At 43.6% G+C, this 17,529-nt stretch overlaps 1 protein-coding gene across 1 annotated transcript; it reads right to left on the bottom strand.

The window, feature by feature from the left end:
• Window positions 1-1,669: 1,669 nt before the first annotated feature.
• Window positions 1,670-3,939, bottom strand: LOC132509404 (fructose-2,6-bisphosphatase TIGAR-like). The gene is given in 2 exon segments (XM_060130413.1): window positions 1,670-3,451; window positions 3,454-3,939. Coding segments are annotated over 2 exon segments (813 nt in total). The 5' UTR covers window positions 3,895-3,939; the 3' UTR covers window positions 1,670-3,079.
• Window positions 3,940-17,529: the final 13,590 nt, after the last annotated feature.

The following is a 17,529-nucleotide window of genomic DNA, read 5'->3' as shown; positions in this document are numbered from 1 at the left end:
GTTGGTCTTTATTTCCATAGGTCTTAGGACACATTCCACAAAATACGTGTAGTTAAAATTCTGTGTCATAAATTGATTTGAAATAGTTTTTGACTGTGATTATACAAGTATTTATTTCATACAGCATTTAGTTTGTTGTATTTCATTTTCTATTTTAGGTTATTGACATTTTAGCAACTAATGGATCCACTTAAGAAGATACCCTTGACTAACATCTTTCAAGGAGGGATTGTTATTCTAAATTGCATTTGGAAGCCTCATCACACCGTGTATAGAAAGTGGGCCATTTGTTAATCAGAATTTCCCCCCTTCCCTCCCCTCTCCTCCTCTCCCCTCCTAGTATCACTTAGGGGGACTTGCTTCAGATAATTTATGAATAAGTTAAAACTTCCTCACTGGTCAATCTGCCTAAACCTTGCTCCTTTTCTTCTTATATCCCACCACCTTTCCTTTCTTTTCTTTTCCTCTTCAGTATTCTCCTAACCTGGCTCAAGTAGCTCAGTGTCCTTTTTTTTTTTTTTTTTTTGCCAGGCAGCACCCTAACCAGGGATCAAACCCGAGCCCCCTGCAGTGGAAGTGCGGAGTCCTAACCACTGGACTGCCAAGGAATTCCTGCTCAATGTCCCTTGAATTTGTAATTTCCACATGGAGGAAGCCCTCCTACATGGACATTCAGCTTTGTTGTGTTCTAATCTCTGGCATTGAAGACTTCCTAAATCCCAGGTTGGAAAAGAAAGTTTATTAGAACATTCATTTCTGTGTACACACAGTCCAGAGATCAGTCACTTCTTTTGACTGAGTTGAGAAAAACAGGAATATCGGTTGAAAAATCTCTTAGACGTTTCCCGAAAAGGATTTGAAGATTAATTGAACTTTATAGAGTTTAAGGATTAAAAACAATACAACCGAAAACAAAAGTTTTGAAAAAGACACTGGAAAATGTAAGAAATTATACTAACCTAGTAAAGGAAAGAAATATTAGACTTCTAATGATTTTGATGTAGTCAGCTCTTTACATTGCTAAACACAATCTTGCTCAAAGCTGTTTTCTCAAGGAAAAATTGAAAAAGTATAATTTTTAATAATGGCATTGACTTCTAGGTTACCAGGTAAGAAGAAACAGGAAACTCTCAGAGCTTTTGCATAATTTCAAGTGTCTTTAAACATTTGGTTTATGTATATAGATATTTATAAATTATATTTTTGAAAGTTTCTACAGTATCCCTACCAGGATGACTTTTTTTTTTTTTTCTGTACGCGGGCCTCTCACTGTTGTGGCCTCTCCCGTTGCGGAGCACAGGCTCCGGATGCGCAGGCTCAGCGGCCATGGCTCACGGGCCCAGCCGCTCCGCAGCATGTGGGATCTTCCCAGATCGGGGCACGAACCCGCATCCCCTGCATCGACAGGTTGACTCTTAACAACTGCGCCACCAGGGAAGCCCCAGGATGACTTTTTTTTTAATGTACTACATTCATTTTGTACAATACAGTGGTTACAGGTAACCAGATCTATCTATACATACCAATATAGAGCCCCAAGATATATGTAATAAGTGAAAATACAGAATACAGACAGCTTGATATTTTGTATCAAGACCAGAAACACCAGAATAATACCATTGTTTAAAAACACCAGAACCCTAATGGGTTCCCATAAGGGAACCCATTTTTCCCTCATGACACTAGGTGGCCACGTGAAGGATGGATGGGTATATAGACTTGCGGTGCTGGCTGTCTCTGTAGAGAACAGGAGGGAACAGGACAGTGACAGCTGCTTAAAGGAACTTGGCTTACATCGCAATGTGTTATTTCTTTTTTTAAAAAAGGGGGGGAATATTACTTCTGGGTGGCAGGGATGTGGACGTTTATTATCTGTCCTTTTTGGTTACTTTCAAACTTTTCATCTGCAGTGAACTTCCTCTGCGCTCAACCACATGCTCTGCTCCAGCACTGGCACGAACACTGGCAGCTCTGGACACACTAAGGACAGCATGATCCTGAACTTGAAATATGACTACACGTGATTTTAGCCTTAACTGACAGCCTCAGTCCTACCCTCTGTGAGCTGAGACTCACAGCATTCATCAACATGATAATTTAAAAGCAAACTGCATGGAAAACACGTTCTCCATTTACATGAGGGCCTCAGAGCGACCCATCTTTTGTACAGAATTAAGGTAACCAAACTCCCTCTGGTGGAAAAGAGAGGAAACCTCATCTCTACCTTCCACAAAAAAAACACGGTTCTTTTCAGTGAAACCCCTCTTTTATTCTGGGGCTACTGTGAAGCAACCGTTTACTTCCTTTAGTGCCATCTTCAAACTAAATTCCTCAGCCTACAGCTTAGATAAGAAAGATCTGCTCTTTCCTCTTCCTCCGCTCAGATTCCTTCTTTAAAAATTCTGTGATCAGATGACGCTTCTTCCCCACGAGACTCTTCTGCAACCACAATCCACATTCATCTGCATCTCAAGCCCTCCAGAGTAAACAATTCCAACAGCTGATTTCTGTATTAAACATTTAGTGTCGTTTGCTTTTACATAAACTATGACGGCAAGCATTTCTCCTTTAAAGAACTTTTTGAATATAACATATTTTCACATAAATATGGAGTGGAAATACAAATAGTTCCCTCTTCCAAGAACTGGATGAGACAGTAAAAAAGAAAACATACAGTATCTTACCAAGAGCCAATAAAATAGGCCAGATTTTTCAGACATTAAAGAAAATACCAAAAAAACCAGGACATTAAAAAAGCAAAAAAAAAAATAGTAACAGGATTATTAATCCCCCAGTTTGCAATACTGAGTTCCTTCATCCATTTACAATCAAGAGATGTCACTGAGCAGGGCAGTAAAATTACCCTGGAAAATTCCAACTGTACTCACAAAAAAGAAGTCAATTCTCAATGGTTTTCCATTAGTGTTTCATGTGGCTCTGATTCCATTCGAGCTTTATAACCTGCTATAATGGACAGCTTTTTAACTGTTTCCAAGTATGCATTAGCAGAGAGTGGAAATAAAGTCAAAGGCACTCCCTCAGAGGCTCACATTTGTTAGATTTCGATGCAGATTTAAATTTAGTGAATTTTGGTCACCCCGGTCAGGTGGCCCTGTAGGTTCACACACACACACTGGGTGGTTGGTTTCACTTCTCCTTTCTCAAAGTTTATGATAAAGACACTCATCCCTGTATTGGGGCTGACTGATGTGAGTTCGGACCTGCTCAGGGTCACCGGGAAGGAACACTTAAGGTCAGTCAGGAAATAATCCAACAGGCTTCTCATGTAGGCGCCGTGACTCACAACTAAGACACTGGCCACTAACCCTGGAGCGCTGCTGTCCAAATTAAACTTGGAGGCACAGTTTTTCCCTAAAGGAAATATCTCTGCCAAAGAACTCTCCAAACAGTTGCTCGGGGCTTCTTGGGAAAACTGTTCACTCTGACCTGACCTGCTTCTTTCAGGATCAGCTGACAAAGAAATTCAAAGAAGTCTTTTCCACGCATTTTCACCTGGTCCAAGGTCTCTCCTCCGGGCGGTGTGAACACAGGGCACTCCTGCCCAGCTGCTTTGGCCATGGCCCTTAGCTCACTCAGCGGCCAGCCTTCTGCAACCCCGTATTTACTTTCTCGAAGTCTTGAATCATACTTTACTGTCATATCTTTGCAAAATTTGCTCTTCTTCAAAATTCCATGCACGGTCTGCTTTGTCCTCATGAGGTCACTGGAGAAAATGTGAGTAAACTTCACGTTATTAAGAAATATACCAGCAGCAGCTGCTTGTTTAAATCCAGTTTCTGAAAGAGGCTCATCTATTCCTTGTCCTTGAAGGATTTTCTCCTTGTTAAGTCTTGTTTCTCCATGCCGGACCACTGTCAGAGCAAAGCGCGTCATCCCGCCAGCGCCGGGACAGAGCGAAGCAAAGGCCGCGTGCGCCGCCCGAACGTCACCCGCACTCCGCACAAGCCACACGGCACTGCCCAGGATGACTTTTTGAACAAACAACAGTAATTTCATAATTTCAATTTTCAAACAGAACGTACATCTTCTACTACCATGGGAAAAAAAATTGTCACAGTATTGTAGTTTATAGAAGACTAAAATTTAATTTCTAAAGATTTGAAATTTACAAATATATTACATTGGGTTTATGGGTCAGCTAAGTTAATATCTCCACAAATAATTGTGTCTGCTCAGTTCAGCATCTTGACACAAAGTGTCCTTCATTTTCTCTCCACCCTCTACCTCAGTTTCCTGAATGCTCACACCCCTTCCCACTACTTGTCCTTCACATGTACTTTTCCCTGTCTTTGGTATATTATTCTCAACGCTCTACAGTTAGTAAGTCACCAAAGAATAAAAAAAAATATATCTTCAGAGGATTTTCCCAGAGATTTTAGACTCGGTCAGGTGCACTGGGGTGGTGGTATGACATCAGGCAGGGCCTGACTTTTCCGTGTCTCCTTGTCCTGAGCCGTACGCGAGGGGAGCAAGGATAATGCTCATCCTCTGGAGCTGTTAAGACACGCAATGGGCCAGAGCGCATCAGACGTTTTGCACCCAGCTTGTGCTCACATGAATGGCATCTGCTGTTGGTTTTGTTAGGCAGTTTTGGCGCAGACTCTTTACAAGGTATTAACTTTGGATGAGTGCCTTCAATAACCCAGACCTCCAGTTTTCTCATCATTAAAAAAGAAAAACATGAATTTGACAATAGAGGAATGCTTACCCTGGAGAATGGTGAAGATTGAAAGAGCTAATGTTTAACATGCTTAATACTAGTGTCTTATGAGTCTGTCTCTTCTGTATAGAATTGATGGTTTTCATGCAGGGAGCACCAGGGAAGTGCTCACTTGTGCCCAGGAGGCCCTTGTTAGGTCTAGAAAAGATGAGAGCCCCAGACAGCAATTCCCAGGATGCTTTTTCATTCTGGTTTGTCACACAGGTGGAGAGGAATCCTAGTTTCTCATTACTGCTTTTATGTCAGAGATCAGCCTTTTCAGGACATGGACCTTCTCAAAGAAAGCCTGGAAACAGGACTGTGTTGGCTGTTGGAAATTATCAAGTTGTTTCCCAGTTGAGGTAGTGTTTTCCAAATCTTCCTGAAACACTTTCTTACTTGATTCAAGTGTCTGCCTTGCTTGTGACAGTTTCCACCTTACATTCCTTTAGGGTCTGAATCTGCAATTCCTTTCAGTATAGTAAAGTGTGTAGGTTACTGAAGGACTTCAAAGTATTGTTCTCTCTCAATGCTCCTCTTTCTATTACAGATTTTAAAAGTTTCTTAGTTTTCGACTAGGAACCTCTGTATAGCTTTGAGCTCCCCTCCGCAAAAAAAACACAAAAAACCCAAACCCTAAATTATTTCTTATGCCAGCCTAGGAAACAAGAGTCCACTTCAAGAGGCAAAGAGCTTATCTGAGATCAAAGAATTGCAGTTTGGGGCACACAGGTTTAGGTAGAAACCCAATTATTGTCTTAATTACAGGAGAGGGGTTTTTATGGCAAAAAGAGGAAGATGAGGTAAGTTGTGCAAGATGTAATTGAGGGACTTCCCTGGTGGTCCAGTGATTAAGACTATGCGCTCCCAATGCAGGGGCATGGGTTTGATCCCTGGTCAGGGAACTAGATCCGGCATGCTGCAACTAAAAAAGAAAAAAAAGATCCTGTATGCGGCAAAGAAGATCCCGCGTGCCATAGCTAAGACCTGGCGCAACCAAATATGTTTATTTATTTTATATTTATTTATTTATTTATTTAAAAAATAGATGAGGTAATTGATTGGATGATGTGTTCATTGGTAAACAGATGAGCTAAAGCTAGGTTTGTACTTCATTGATTATTCAGGTGAAGTGTTGACCTGAAACGAATAGGCTGCCAGATATTTCTCCAGCAAAGATGGGTTTATTTGGGATCAGCTGAGAATTGCAGAGAATCTGCAACCATCGTGAGCCATTTGAAAGCCTCTACCCAGCTAGGGAAGGAGAATGATTTTACAGTAAAGAAAAGGAAGTTGGGAGGGCTGTAGTAAACAGAGTCTGAGGTTTTTCATTGGCTGAGTCCTTGACAAGAAAGAAGAGCAGTCTTTCTTCTTCCTCTTGGGTTCTGCTATCAGTGCAGGTCATGAGAGCTCCCCCTTCTCGTCTCCCAATTCTATTTAATTGAAGTTTCTGTTTTTATTTTATTTTTTAAAATTTTGGCTGGGTTGGGTCTTCGTTGCTGCGTGCAGGCTTTCTCTAGTTGCGGCGAGCGGGGGCTACTCTTCGTTGCGGTGCGCGGGTTTCGCATTGCGGTGGCTTCTCTTGTTGCGGAGCACAGGCTCTAGGCTCAAGAGCTTCAGTAGTTGCAGCACGTGGGCTCAGTAGTTGTGGCTCTTGGGCTTTAGAGCACAGGCTCAGTAGTTGTGGCGCACAGGCTTAGTTTCTCCGCGGCATGTGGGATCTTCCCGAACCAGGGCAGGTGGATTCTTAAGCGCTGTGCCACCAGGGAAGTCCAAATATTCTGTTTATTAATTTTTCATATTCTCCTCCTTTCCTCCCTACCCCCGTTGCTGCGCCAGGAGGGTTGTGGGATCCTAGTTCCCAGACCAGAGATCGAACCGGGCCCTTGGGTGTGAAAGAGCCGAGTCCTAACCACTGGACTGCCAGGAAATTCCCACCTCCCATGTTGATCAGGATCTTCCTCTGAATGCATCACTGATCATGAGTCAGGTTTTCTAGTTTCAGTGGCTTTTTGTTCCTCTATGTCAGGAAAGACATTTCCTGGGTGCAGTGTCTCAAGTCCGAGGAAAAGTGCACAGATTAGGAACCTATTAAGGTCACACTCAAGTCTTAGGCACTTTTTATCTGAAGTCCATGTTATCAAGATCATAAACATTGGAGATCTTATGAAGCATTATCCTACCACCAAAGTGTTGGTGGCAAACTTCTAACAGGCCTGGTCCAGATATCTTGAGAAAGCTGTGTCATCAGATGTCCTCTGCTTCAATTCTGGGAAATCTTTCCTCTCAGGTCACCAATGATGTGCAGACCCAGTCAGGGTTCAGCACTTTCTTTAGGTGTCATATGAATCCAAGAGTCTGTTCCTTGTAGTTTGGTGACACAAGGGCTGGGTAGCAGTACTTGATAGGGGCCTTCCCAGCCAGATTGAAGAGCGTTCTTCTGGAGGTGTCTTTTCCAGTAGATGAAATTTCCAGGTTGCAAAATGTGATGCTTAAGATATTTGTCTCCTGAGGGCATACTGTGAAAAGATTGCTCGACCAAAACATGGTTATTTTTAATAGAAGCAATCAGGCCTTTGCTAAATTGGAGTATCTCTTATCAGTTGTGGGTCAAAAGAAGCAGGAGCCAAGTGAATTGTGCATCCTGTGACTATCTCAGAGGATGAGAGTTTACGAGTCCCAAAGTGGGGGATCTGAGATTTAGAAGGACCAATGGCAATGCTTTTGGCCACGATGTTTGCAGGCCTCTACAAATCTTGCCAACTGAGTTTTAATAAAGTTGTTAGAACATTTGACTAAATCAGAGGATTGAGAGCAGTAAGCACAGTGAAATTATTGTAAAACTGACCAAACAGCACAGACATGTTTAAACACCTGACCAGTAAAATTGTTCCTCGATCACTATGAAGTTCGAGAGGAGTTCCCCAGGTAGGGATAATCTTTTCCAAAAAGACATTAGCCACAGAAGAGGCAGTAGCCTGTCTGCAAGGGAAGGATTCAATCCAGTGTAAAAACATACAGATCATAACTAAAACATACTAGTATCTGTTAGATGGAGGAAGTTGTATGAAATCTTTTTTTTTTTTTTCCCCAGTTGACAGTGTCAAGGAGTTGTTACATTTTGTGGATCAGCATCATCAGCTTCCTGAGGAACCTTTGCTAAAGTGGATTATGAGAGCAAATAATTTGGGGGCTATGTGTTTGGTTTCAAGTGCTGCAGAGTGGAAGAGCGTGTTTGGGTTACAGCAGGACTCACAGGTCACTGTGATTATGAAATAATCACAGATGTCTATATGTGATCCAGACACACAGGAGGTTGTTGCTGAGGGAACAGCCAGCCTGGTGGAAGGATAGAAGCCACTGTAAAGTCTGTTTAGCCTGAGAAGGGGGAAGGTCCATCTCCCCCAGTGTATGCCAGGTGGAGCATCCCAGGCGAAGCAGATGATATGCTTTGTATGCAAGCAGTATGGGACTGGCTTTATGATGATGGGGATACTCACCAGCTGAATATGCCCATTACCCAGGTCGTGGTAAATGCCGTAGTTCAAGGAGCTCCTTTCGCATGGGCACCCCGTATGACCTTGTTGTGAAAACCGAAAACAGTTCAGGGAAACCTTATGGAAATGATTGCTGTCTCAGTTTCCCCTCGTGGGTATTACAAATGCTGATAAAAACATTATATTAGGGCTTCCCTGGTGGAGCAGTGGTTGAGAGTCCGCCTGCCGATGCAGGGGACACGGGTTCGTGCCCCAGTCCGGGAGGATCCCACATGCTGCGGAGCGGCTGGGCCCGTGAGCCATGGCCACTGAACCTGCGCGTCCGGAGCCTGTGCTCCGCAACGGGAGAGGCCACAACAGTGAGAGGCCCGCATACAGTAAACAAACAAACAAAAAATACATTATATTAATTAATAAGAGATTGAGAAAAGTCCCTTGACTCTCCCCTAGGACTCTCTCCAGTCTCTTATTAATTAACAATGTTTTTTATCAGCATCAAGGGACTCTTGCCAAGAAGGTGAAAATTTCTTTTTAAGTTTTTAAGAAATGAGGTGAATAAAGGAAATACTAATATGAGCGAAACAAAGAGGAAATGTAAAGGAACGAGTAATATGACTTGTCCTAGTAGTTTGGAAATCTTTAAATAGGATTTACTTTTTTTTTAAATTAATTATTTATTTATTTTGGGCTGTGTTGGGTCTTCATTTCTGTGCAAGGGCTTTCTCTAGTTGTGGCAAGCGGGGGTCACTCTTCATCACGGTGCGCGGGCCTCTCACTATCGCGGCCTCTTGTTGTGGCACACAGGCTCCAGACGCGCAGACTCAGCAGTTGTGGCTCACGGACCTAGTTGCTCCGCGGCATGTGGGATCTTTCCAGACCAGGGCTTGAACCCGTGTCCCCTGCATTAGCAGGCAGATTCTCAACCACTGTGCCACCAGGGAAGCCCTGTTTGGAAATCTTTAGTTGCTATTAAGAAATGGGATGAATCTAGGGAATTCCCTGGCGGTCCAGTGGTTAGGACTCCATGCTCTCACTGCCAAGGTCCCAGGTTCAAACACTGGTCAGGGAACTAAGATCCCACAAGCCAAGTGGCGCGGCCAAAAAGAAATGGATTGAATCTAGCAGATATTGATGGGGTTGAGACAAAAGTTTTAATCCAGCACTACCAAATATTGAGTGGGCCAAATGGACCCCCTTCTGGGACTCAACATTAAATGGCCCCAAACAAGTCTGCTCTATTTACCCCAGTTTGGAGACATTAAAAAAAACCTGAAAGCCAAGATTACTATAAGTACCCTGACCAGCAGTCACTTGGGGCAGTGGTTAGGCAGATTATTCAAGGTAAAGGTCAGGGTCCCTTGGCTTCACCCTTTACTGTGGACCCGAAGCCTTTTGCATAAGAGTGGGTAAAATGGTCAGAGTGGAAAAGATGAAACAGTAGGGAAGGGGGTAGGGCACAATTTTAAACGAATAACATAACCATTGAGAATATGATAAAAACTTGTTAGAACCGACTAGGTCCAAGATGGTGGAAGACTCCACTTCCAGTAGACCTTGAACCTCATTATACACTCGTTGTAATACATTGCCATGCTAAATGACATACCCACAGGCACCGGGACCGTTCTGAGGCTGACCGTAAAAGTCCAAAAGGTGGGTGGTGGCCCAATTCCTGGGAATCCTCCCCTTCCTCAAAATACTTCAAATAATCCTCCCACTCATTAGCCTATGAAATTACCAAGCCCATGAAAACTAACCACCCCGTATTTTGGGGCCACTCTCAAGACTTTTGAGACGGACCATATTCTGTCTATGGAATATGTATCTCTCTAAATAAATCCGCTTCTTACATATCACTTCGTCTCTCACTAAATTCTTTATGCGATGAGACATAAAGAACCTGAGCTTCATTAAGTCCTGAAACAAAGTGTGCGATTTCAATTAAAAGACAGTGGGTTCGGGCTTCTCTCGTGACGCAGTGGTTGAGAGTCTGCCTGCAGATGCAGGGGACACGGGTTTGTGCCCCGGTCCGGGAAGATCCGACATGCTGCGGAGCAGCTGGGCCCATGAGCCATGGCCGCTGAGCCTGTGCATCCGCAGCCTGTGCTCCGCAACGGGAGAGGCCACAGCAGTGAGAGGCCCGCGTACCGGAAAAAAAAAAAAAAAAGACAGTGGGTTCAAGTCCCATCTGGGTTGTGCAGTTTCAAAGAGAAGTTTCTAGGATATAAAGTTTTGTCAACTTTACCTTAGTGTTTAATGGAAATGGATATTATGTCTGGCTGGGAAATACTTCCCTTACCTAGAATTGTAAAAACAAAATCTGGATGAAGTCCTCATAGAGACTACGGTTTGTGAAAGGAAAATCAAAACGGAGTTTCTGTTGCTAAGAGACCTCTCTAAAATGGAGCCAGGAGGCCATTAAGGACTTATGACTTATGCATGTCTCAGCCTGGATGGAATCTGACCTTTTGATCACTCATTGCCCTAATGAAGGCATCCAGAATATTTGCCAGAAACTCAAGTTACTTATCGGACCCTTACCCCAAAACAACTCATGATTCTTGCAGGACAGGTATCTCCTGACTCGGGTCAGAGTCCGACACAATTCTCACCAGGCAACTTTTAACAATCTCATGGCTTTTTGTCTTTATAAGCCCCTGACTCCTTCTATTCCCTACTCTTTTTCTCTTGTTGCTGAATGCAAGTTCCTGTACCCAACGCACAGTGAGGCCAAGCAAACCAAAACATTGGAGTTTGGAGCAGAGAAAGGTTAATTGCAGGGCCAAGCAAAAAGAATGGGTGGCTTGAGCTCAAAAACCCCCAAATCCCTGATGTTTTTGGAGGAGAAGTTTTTTCTTTTAAACTTTTTATTTTATATTGGAGTATAGCCAATTAACAATGTTGTGATAAATTCAGGTGCACAGCAAAGGGACTGAGCCATGCATATACACGCATCCATTCTCCCCCAAACTCCCCTCCCATGCAGCCTGCCACATAACATTGAGCAGAATTCCCTGTGCTATACAGTAGGTCCTTGTTGGTTATCCATTTTAAATATAGCAGTGTGTACATGTCTATCCCAAACTCCCGGGGGAGAAGTTTTTATAGGCAAAATTGGGGGTGAGAGCTGCAGGGTGTGTGACTTTCTTCCGACTGGTTGGTAGTGAGGTAACAGGGTGGGAATCTCTGCTCAACCTGAAGTTGCCATCTTCCACCTGGGTGAGGGCCTTAGTTGCTGCAGAAGAACTCAAAGATACTGAGTTCTGCAGCATTATGCAGGATTATGTATATCCCTTGAACAGCAACCAGGATCTTGCTGCATTGCCGCACTCTTGTTTCTTGACTGCTCTTCCTTTGTTTCTGCATCCCCTCACTTCCATGATTAGCAACTGTTTGAATCTGTTCTTTGGAACTCAGGGAATGTCTAGGAGGCTGAAGGAAGCCTATCTCCTACAAATAAGAAACGGGGGCACAGAGGGTCCTGCTTGGTTTCAGTACCTTGCCCTATGCATTTCTTCCATTTGGCTGTTCATTGATATCCTTTATCCTATCCTTCAGTAAAGTGGTAAACATAAGTAATGTTTCCCTGTGTTCTGTGAGCCACTCTAGCAAATAATTTGATCCAAATGGGAGGAGGTCATGGGAACCTCCAATTTGTAGCCAAGTTGGAGAGAAGTTGTAGGTAACTTGGGGACCTACTACTTGAGATTGGAATCTGAAGTGAGCTGCAGTCTCTGGACTGATGTGGTCATAGACTTCTTTCATAAAGAATGTCAAAGGCCAGATTCTGCTCACAGAGATTTATACATGGATGTGACTTGCAGTAATATGAGAACCTGTTGTTTCTAATTTTCTGCCACTCTGAATTGCCAGGGAACCTCCTAGGTAAATGCCCAAATTTCTGGTCCATATTCCCAAGGAAACAGGCAGTTCCATTTTGCTATTTCTGAAGCTTATCTTCCCATTTCAACAATATCTTTCAATTTTCCCTCTAATCCTTCTTGTGATGGCCTCTCCTCCCAGAGGACTATAGCTTTTTCATAGCAGTAATGCAGATGTGACCATCTTACTGGAAGAAGGGAAAGAGGCTTAGATGCTGGTAGAAAAACCTGTCAAAAGGTATGTTTCTGGGTAAGTTGTGGTGAATTAGCCCAAGTAAGTCTTTGTAGAAAAGATCCTTGTAGGAAGCATGAAGACGTTTTAGGATATTGTAGGGATACACTATTCTAGGATCCCAGATGAAAAGGAAGTTGAGCGATCTTCAGCATAGGCTCCAAAAGGACCATTCCTCTATCTCCATTTATTATCTGTTTATATCTGTTATGGTGTCACCAGAAGGGGGACCCCTTTCAGGGTCTGAGAGTGCAGTCTTGTCTAACACCCAGAAATGAATTGTCCGAGGAGACACACGTACTGACAAAGCAAAAGACTTTATTGGGAAGGGGGGCCCGGGAGGAGAGCAGCAGGGTAAGGGATCCCAGGAGAACCGCTCTGCCATGTGGCTCCCAGTCTCAGGTTTTATGGTGATGGGGTTAGCTTTCCAGATTGTCTGTGGCCAGTCATCTTGCTCGTGCCCATATTTGGTCTGGCTCAGGGTCCTTCCTGGTGGGACGTGCATCTCTCAGCCAAGATGGATTCCTGCGTGAGGATTTCTGTGAAATTGGCAGGACATATGGACTGGCATCTCCTCCCTCCTTTAAGCCCCTTCTGAATTCTTCTGTTTAGTTTTTTTTTTAACATCTTTATTGGAGTATAATTGCTTTACAATGGTGTGTTAATTTCTGCTGTATAACAAAGTGAATCAGCTATAGTATACGTATATCCCCATATCTCCTCCTTCTTGCATCTCCCTCCCACCCACCCTATCCCACCCCTCTAGGTGGTCAAAGGTTAGTTTTACAAGACATATTCTGGGCTGGCCTCTCCTCTCTCTCCCTCTTTCTTTTTTTTTTTTTTTTAAGATCCCATGGATCTTACTTCCCCACCCGAGCCCCCTGCATTGGAAGTGCAGAGTCTCAACCACTGGACCGTCAGGGAAGTCCCCTCTTCCCTCCTTCTGACCTCTCCTGAATTCTCCTGATTTTTGGCAGCAGCACCATGTTCCTTATCAGGACCTCCTGCCGTGAGACAACTCCTGCAAGTAGTTATTATCTATCATGCCTGGCCAAGGCAGGCAGTTTCGGTCAACAGTTCCCTAGCAATGGCATCTTCTCTAAGGTGGAGGTGTTTACCATCATAACAATGTACATAGGTACTTTATTTATTTATTTATTTTGGCGGTATGTGGGCCTCTCTCTGTTGTGGCCTCTCCCGTTGCGGAGCACAGGCTCCGGACGCACAGGCTCAGCGGCCATGGCTCCCGGGCCCAGCCTCTCCGCGGCATGTGGGATCTTCCCAGACCGGGGCACGAACCCGCGTCCCCTGCATCGGCAGGCGGACTCTCATCCACTGCGCCACCAGGGAAGCCCGGTACTTTATTTTTTTAATGGCAAATTATTCTTCTTAAGTTCACTGAAGGTAAACATACTACTGAGTTTTGGCTAAGAAAAGCTGTCAATTAGGTTGAAAAACACTTTTCCTCTAAAGCTGGGCTTCAGAGACCACATATGACCATCTGTGTTAGAGGAAATGAAGAGCACACACAGTGGTTTGCAGGGACAGCACTGCCAGTGCTCCATAAATGACTGAATGTATTCACAGACCCTGCATAAAAGCCGATGTCTAAATCTTTGTTTTCCCTAGGGGCATTTACATTATTTTGTTGGCATTCCTATTGTTTTTCCTTAATGCAGCACTATAAATTGCCCATCTTAAGCCGATTAAAATGGCAGTAAATTCATGGTAGTTGTAGTTTGGAGAACCAAGGCAGTTAGACAAAGTGTGACCTTTTCACATGAATATAGGCTCAAAATTGTGGCTCTGAATCTAGAATGCCTTCCGCTCTTTCTGAGTCTACCATTTTTCACATTTAACATATTCCCTTATCACTGTCTGTTTATGCCTCTGTGTTTGGACTCTATTCTCTCTGGTGTGTTTAGATATCATTGAAATATCTGAGTGGAAGGGAGCTTTATTTTTGTCCCATTCTCTATCTTCCAGCATAGAAGTTTATTTTCAAGAAATATAGGGGAAAGGGCAATGATTTGCTTTATTGATATATTTCAGGTTGGAGTTCAAGATGGAAAAATCAATGAATATCAGCACAGGAGGGTATTTATCCAAACAATTCATCCCAAAGTTTAGTAACAGAATAAAAATCATAAAGTAGTATCTCAAATGCTCCAAGTGTGACAAGGACTGTGAGTATCTGGTGCAGTTGGATGGGCAGTATGGAAAACAGGTAGAACACTTCTGACCAGTGATCCTCACCTTTGCAGAAAACCCCACTGGGGCTTTATACAGCATGTTTGTAAGCAGCTTCTCTTTAAAATTAATTTATGAATGTGTGAAAATATTTGACCATCCTGCTCCATTCCTAGGATGAGACAACTTCTCCAGGAAGTGTGTATGGGCAGCCGAAATACAGTCAACACCATTTAGAGGCCATTCATTATATATCAGAGAGTATTTTATGTTTGTTATATTTTTCCCATTCTCAACAACATGAGCGTTTTAAAATGTTGATCATAGAGAGAATGAAGTTACCAGAGGCAGGAAATAAGTGAAGCAGTGAGTTCCCTGAGAAAAAATGAAGGTGACATTTAGGTTCAGATGCAGATAATGGCTTCAGCCAGAGTCAGGACCATTTCTGCAGAGGTGAGAAAGGAAGAAGCAAGGAGGATACAGCTCTACATGAGTGTGTAAGGGTTACGGAGCAAAGACAAAAGTACAGACTCCTCATTTTGAACATGAAGTAGGTTATATGAGGAGTGAGCAGCTGTGTGGGAGGTGGTGGCGGTCTGGAGCAAGGTCTGTGTGGATTTGGGAGCTGGTGCAGGAGTCCGAGCTGAACAGTGCACAGCGCAAATGTGGGGAAATCACACTCAGGCAAGATACGATACCTTGGAATAGGATAGTAGTGTCGGAGCTCATTGAGTTTGTTGGCGTGGTGAATCCAGGGGGTGAAAATAATGTCAGATGGACAAGACATGTGGATGGCTATGGCTGCATTTTGGGTTTCATAGAAGAAGGACTGAGGGATCTGAGTTTGTTTCCAGCCTTCTCAACCTCTTGGAAGTCAGGGACCACTAAAATTGGGGAATTTGGAGGACTGGGAAAGATTATGGGCCCTTTTTAGGAATAAAGAGTCTGTTAGCTTGTCATATTAAAGTGGAGACGTGGTACTGAGGAGAGGGGTGAAGATTGGGAACAGACTTTGAGGAACAGTGGAGAATCTGGCCAGCTGGAGAAGCTACCAGAGGAAAGAGACCATGACTCTGCGTGATAGCTATCAATATGCCGCATGGCTCCAGCTTCCTGCATCAGCCCAGATATGAAAGAAGAGCAAGTTACCTCTTTATGTTTTACAAGACAGTGAGAACAGGAAGACATGGGGGGAAAGACTTTTTCAGTGTCTCACTAATAAAGAGAAGGATCAACATATACAGTGAAGGTATAAGTGCGGGATGAAGAGTATTCATGGGTGTATACACACACACACACATACACATATATTTTTTTTTTTGCGGTACGCGGGCCTCTCACTGTTGTGGTCTCTCCCATTGTGAAGCACAGGCTCCGGACGCGCAGGCTCAGTGGCCATGGCTCACGGGCCCAGCCGCTCCGCGGCATGTGGGATCTTCCTGGACCGGTGCACGAACCCGTGTCCCCTGCATCGGCAGGCAGACTCTCAACCACTGAGCCACCAGGGAAGCCCTATTTTATTTATTTTTTGTGTGGGATCTTTAGTTGAGGCATGCGGAATTTTTAGTTGTGGCATGTGGGATCTAGTTCCCTGACCAAGGATCGAATCTGGGCCCCCTGCATTGGAAGTGCAGAGTCTTAACCACTGAAACCGCCAGGGAAGTCCCTTATGGGTATAATTAACTAGGAAGTGTGACTTTTCAAGTGAGTCTGCAAATAAATTTGAGCTATTAATATTATTCATTATGACTATCATTGTTACATAACAAATATTAATAAGTAACTTTTGTTGAGCCACACACTGTGACCAAGGTCTTATGTGGATCATTTCCTGCGTTATCTGCTTACACGGCATAGAACCTATTACGGCTGTCATTTTTCAAGAGTATGCGGAGTGCAGCCAACTGCATGTATGTTCACCAGACTCATTTGGTCTTCTCTTGGGCACAGAGCTCAACCTCATTTTCCTGCCCATGCACACAGGGGTGGCCAAAAAGACTAGTTCTTGTCAACAGAATGTGATTGGAAGTCAGGTATGTGATAGTGGGTGTCACTTCTCCCTTTCCTCTTGTTTCCTCTTGGTCAGCTGTATGGTGCCAGGAAAGCCTTAAAGCCACATGTTTACAATAGAAGGCATCTTGGTCCCTGAATCACTGTGTGGTGCTGAGTTCACTGCCTATACATAGGAACATATCTATAAATGAGCAAAACTCATCCTGTGCTAAGCCAAGATGAGTTTTGTACATCTGTGAAATCAGCTATATTGAACCTAGGCTAACTTTTATCTTGAGGTACAAAGACATTATACAACTCTTCCAGGGTCCAGAGCTGGTGGGGACAAACCCATATGATAAGCTTCAGCAGTTGGAAAGCAGAGCTGACTCTTACCTGATGCAAACCTTTCCTTCTGCAGTAGTGGCAAAGAGTGGGTGGGGGCAGAAGGATAAATGGACTACAGGCCTCAGGGCTCCATATCCTCCTGGGTCCCTAGGGAAGTTACAACAAATTTCCACTGACTGGTAGATGCAGTGGGCCCATCACAGTCTACAGGCTGCAGTGCCTTCCACCTACTTGGCTCTAGTGTGCCCACACTGAGTGGGTACATATAGGTTAATAGACTAACAAGGCACAATAATTGGCTAAATATATATTTTGTTTCCAGATTGCAATAAATCCTCCCTAAATAACGAATACTACAACAAGAAAATTCAGCACTAACATATTTATAATTTTATTTATTTATTTTAAAATATTTATTTATTTATTTGGCTGTGCCCATTCTTAGTTGCTGCACATGGGATCTTTGTTGTGTTATGCTGACTCTTAGTTGCGTCATGCTGACTCTTAGTTGCGGCATGCGAACACTTAGTTGCAGCATGCATGTGGGATCTAGTTCCCTGACCAGGGATGGATCCCGGGCCCCCTGCATTGGGAGCGCAAAGTTAACCACTGGACCACCAGGGAAGTCCCTATAATTTTAAATATTATGGTTTTATGTGCTAAATTTAT

This window comes from Lagenorhynchus albirostris, chromosome 19, assembly GCF_949774975.1.
Source record: "Lagenorhynchus albirostris chromosome 19, mLagAlb1.1, whole genome shotgun sequence".
Lineage (NCBI taxonomy): Eukaryota > Metazoa > Chordata > Mammalia > Artiodactyla > Delphinidae > Lagenorhynchus > Lagenorhynchus albirostris.
This window is presented reverse-complemented; position numbering and strand designations above follow the sequence as displayed.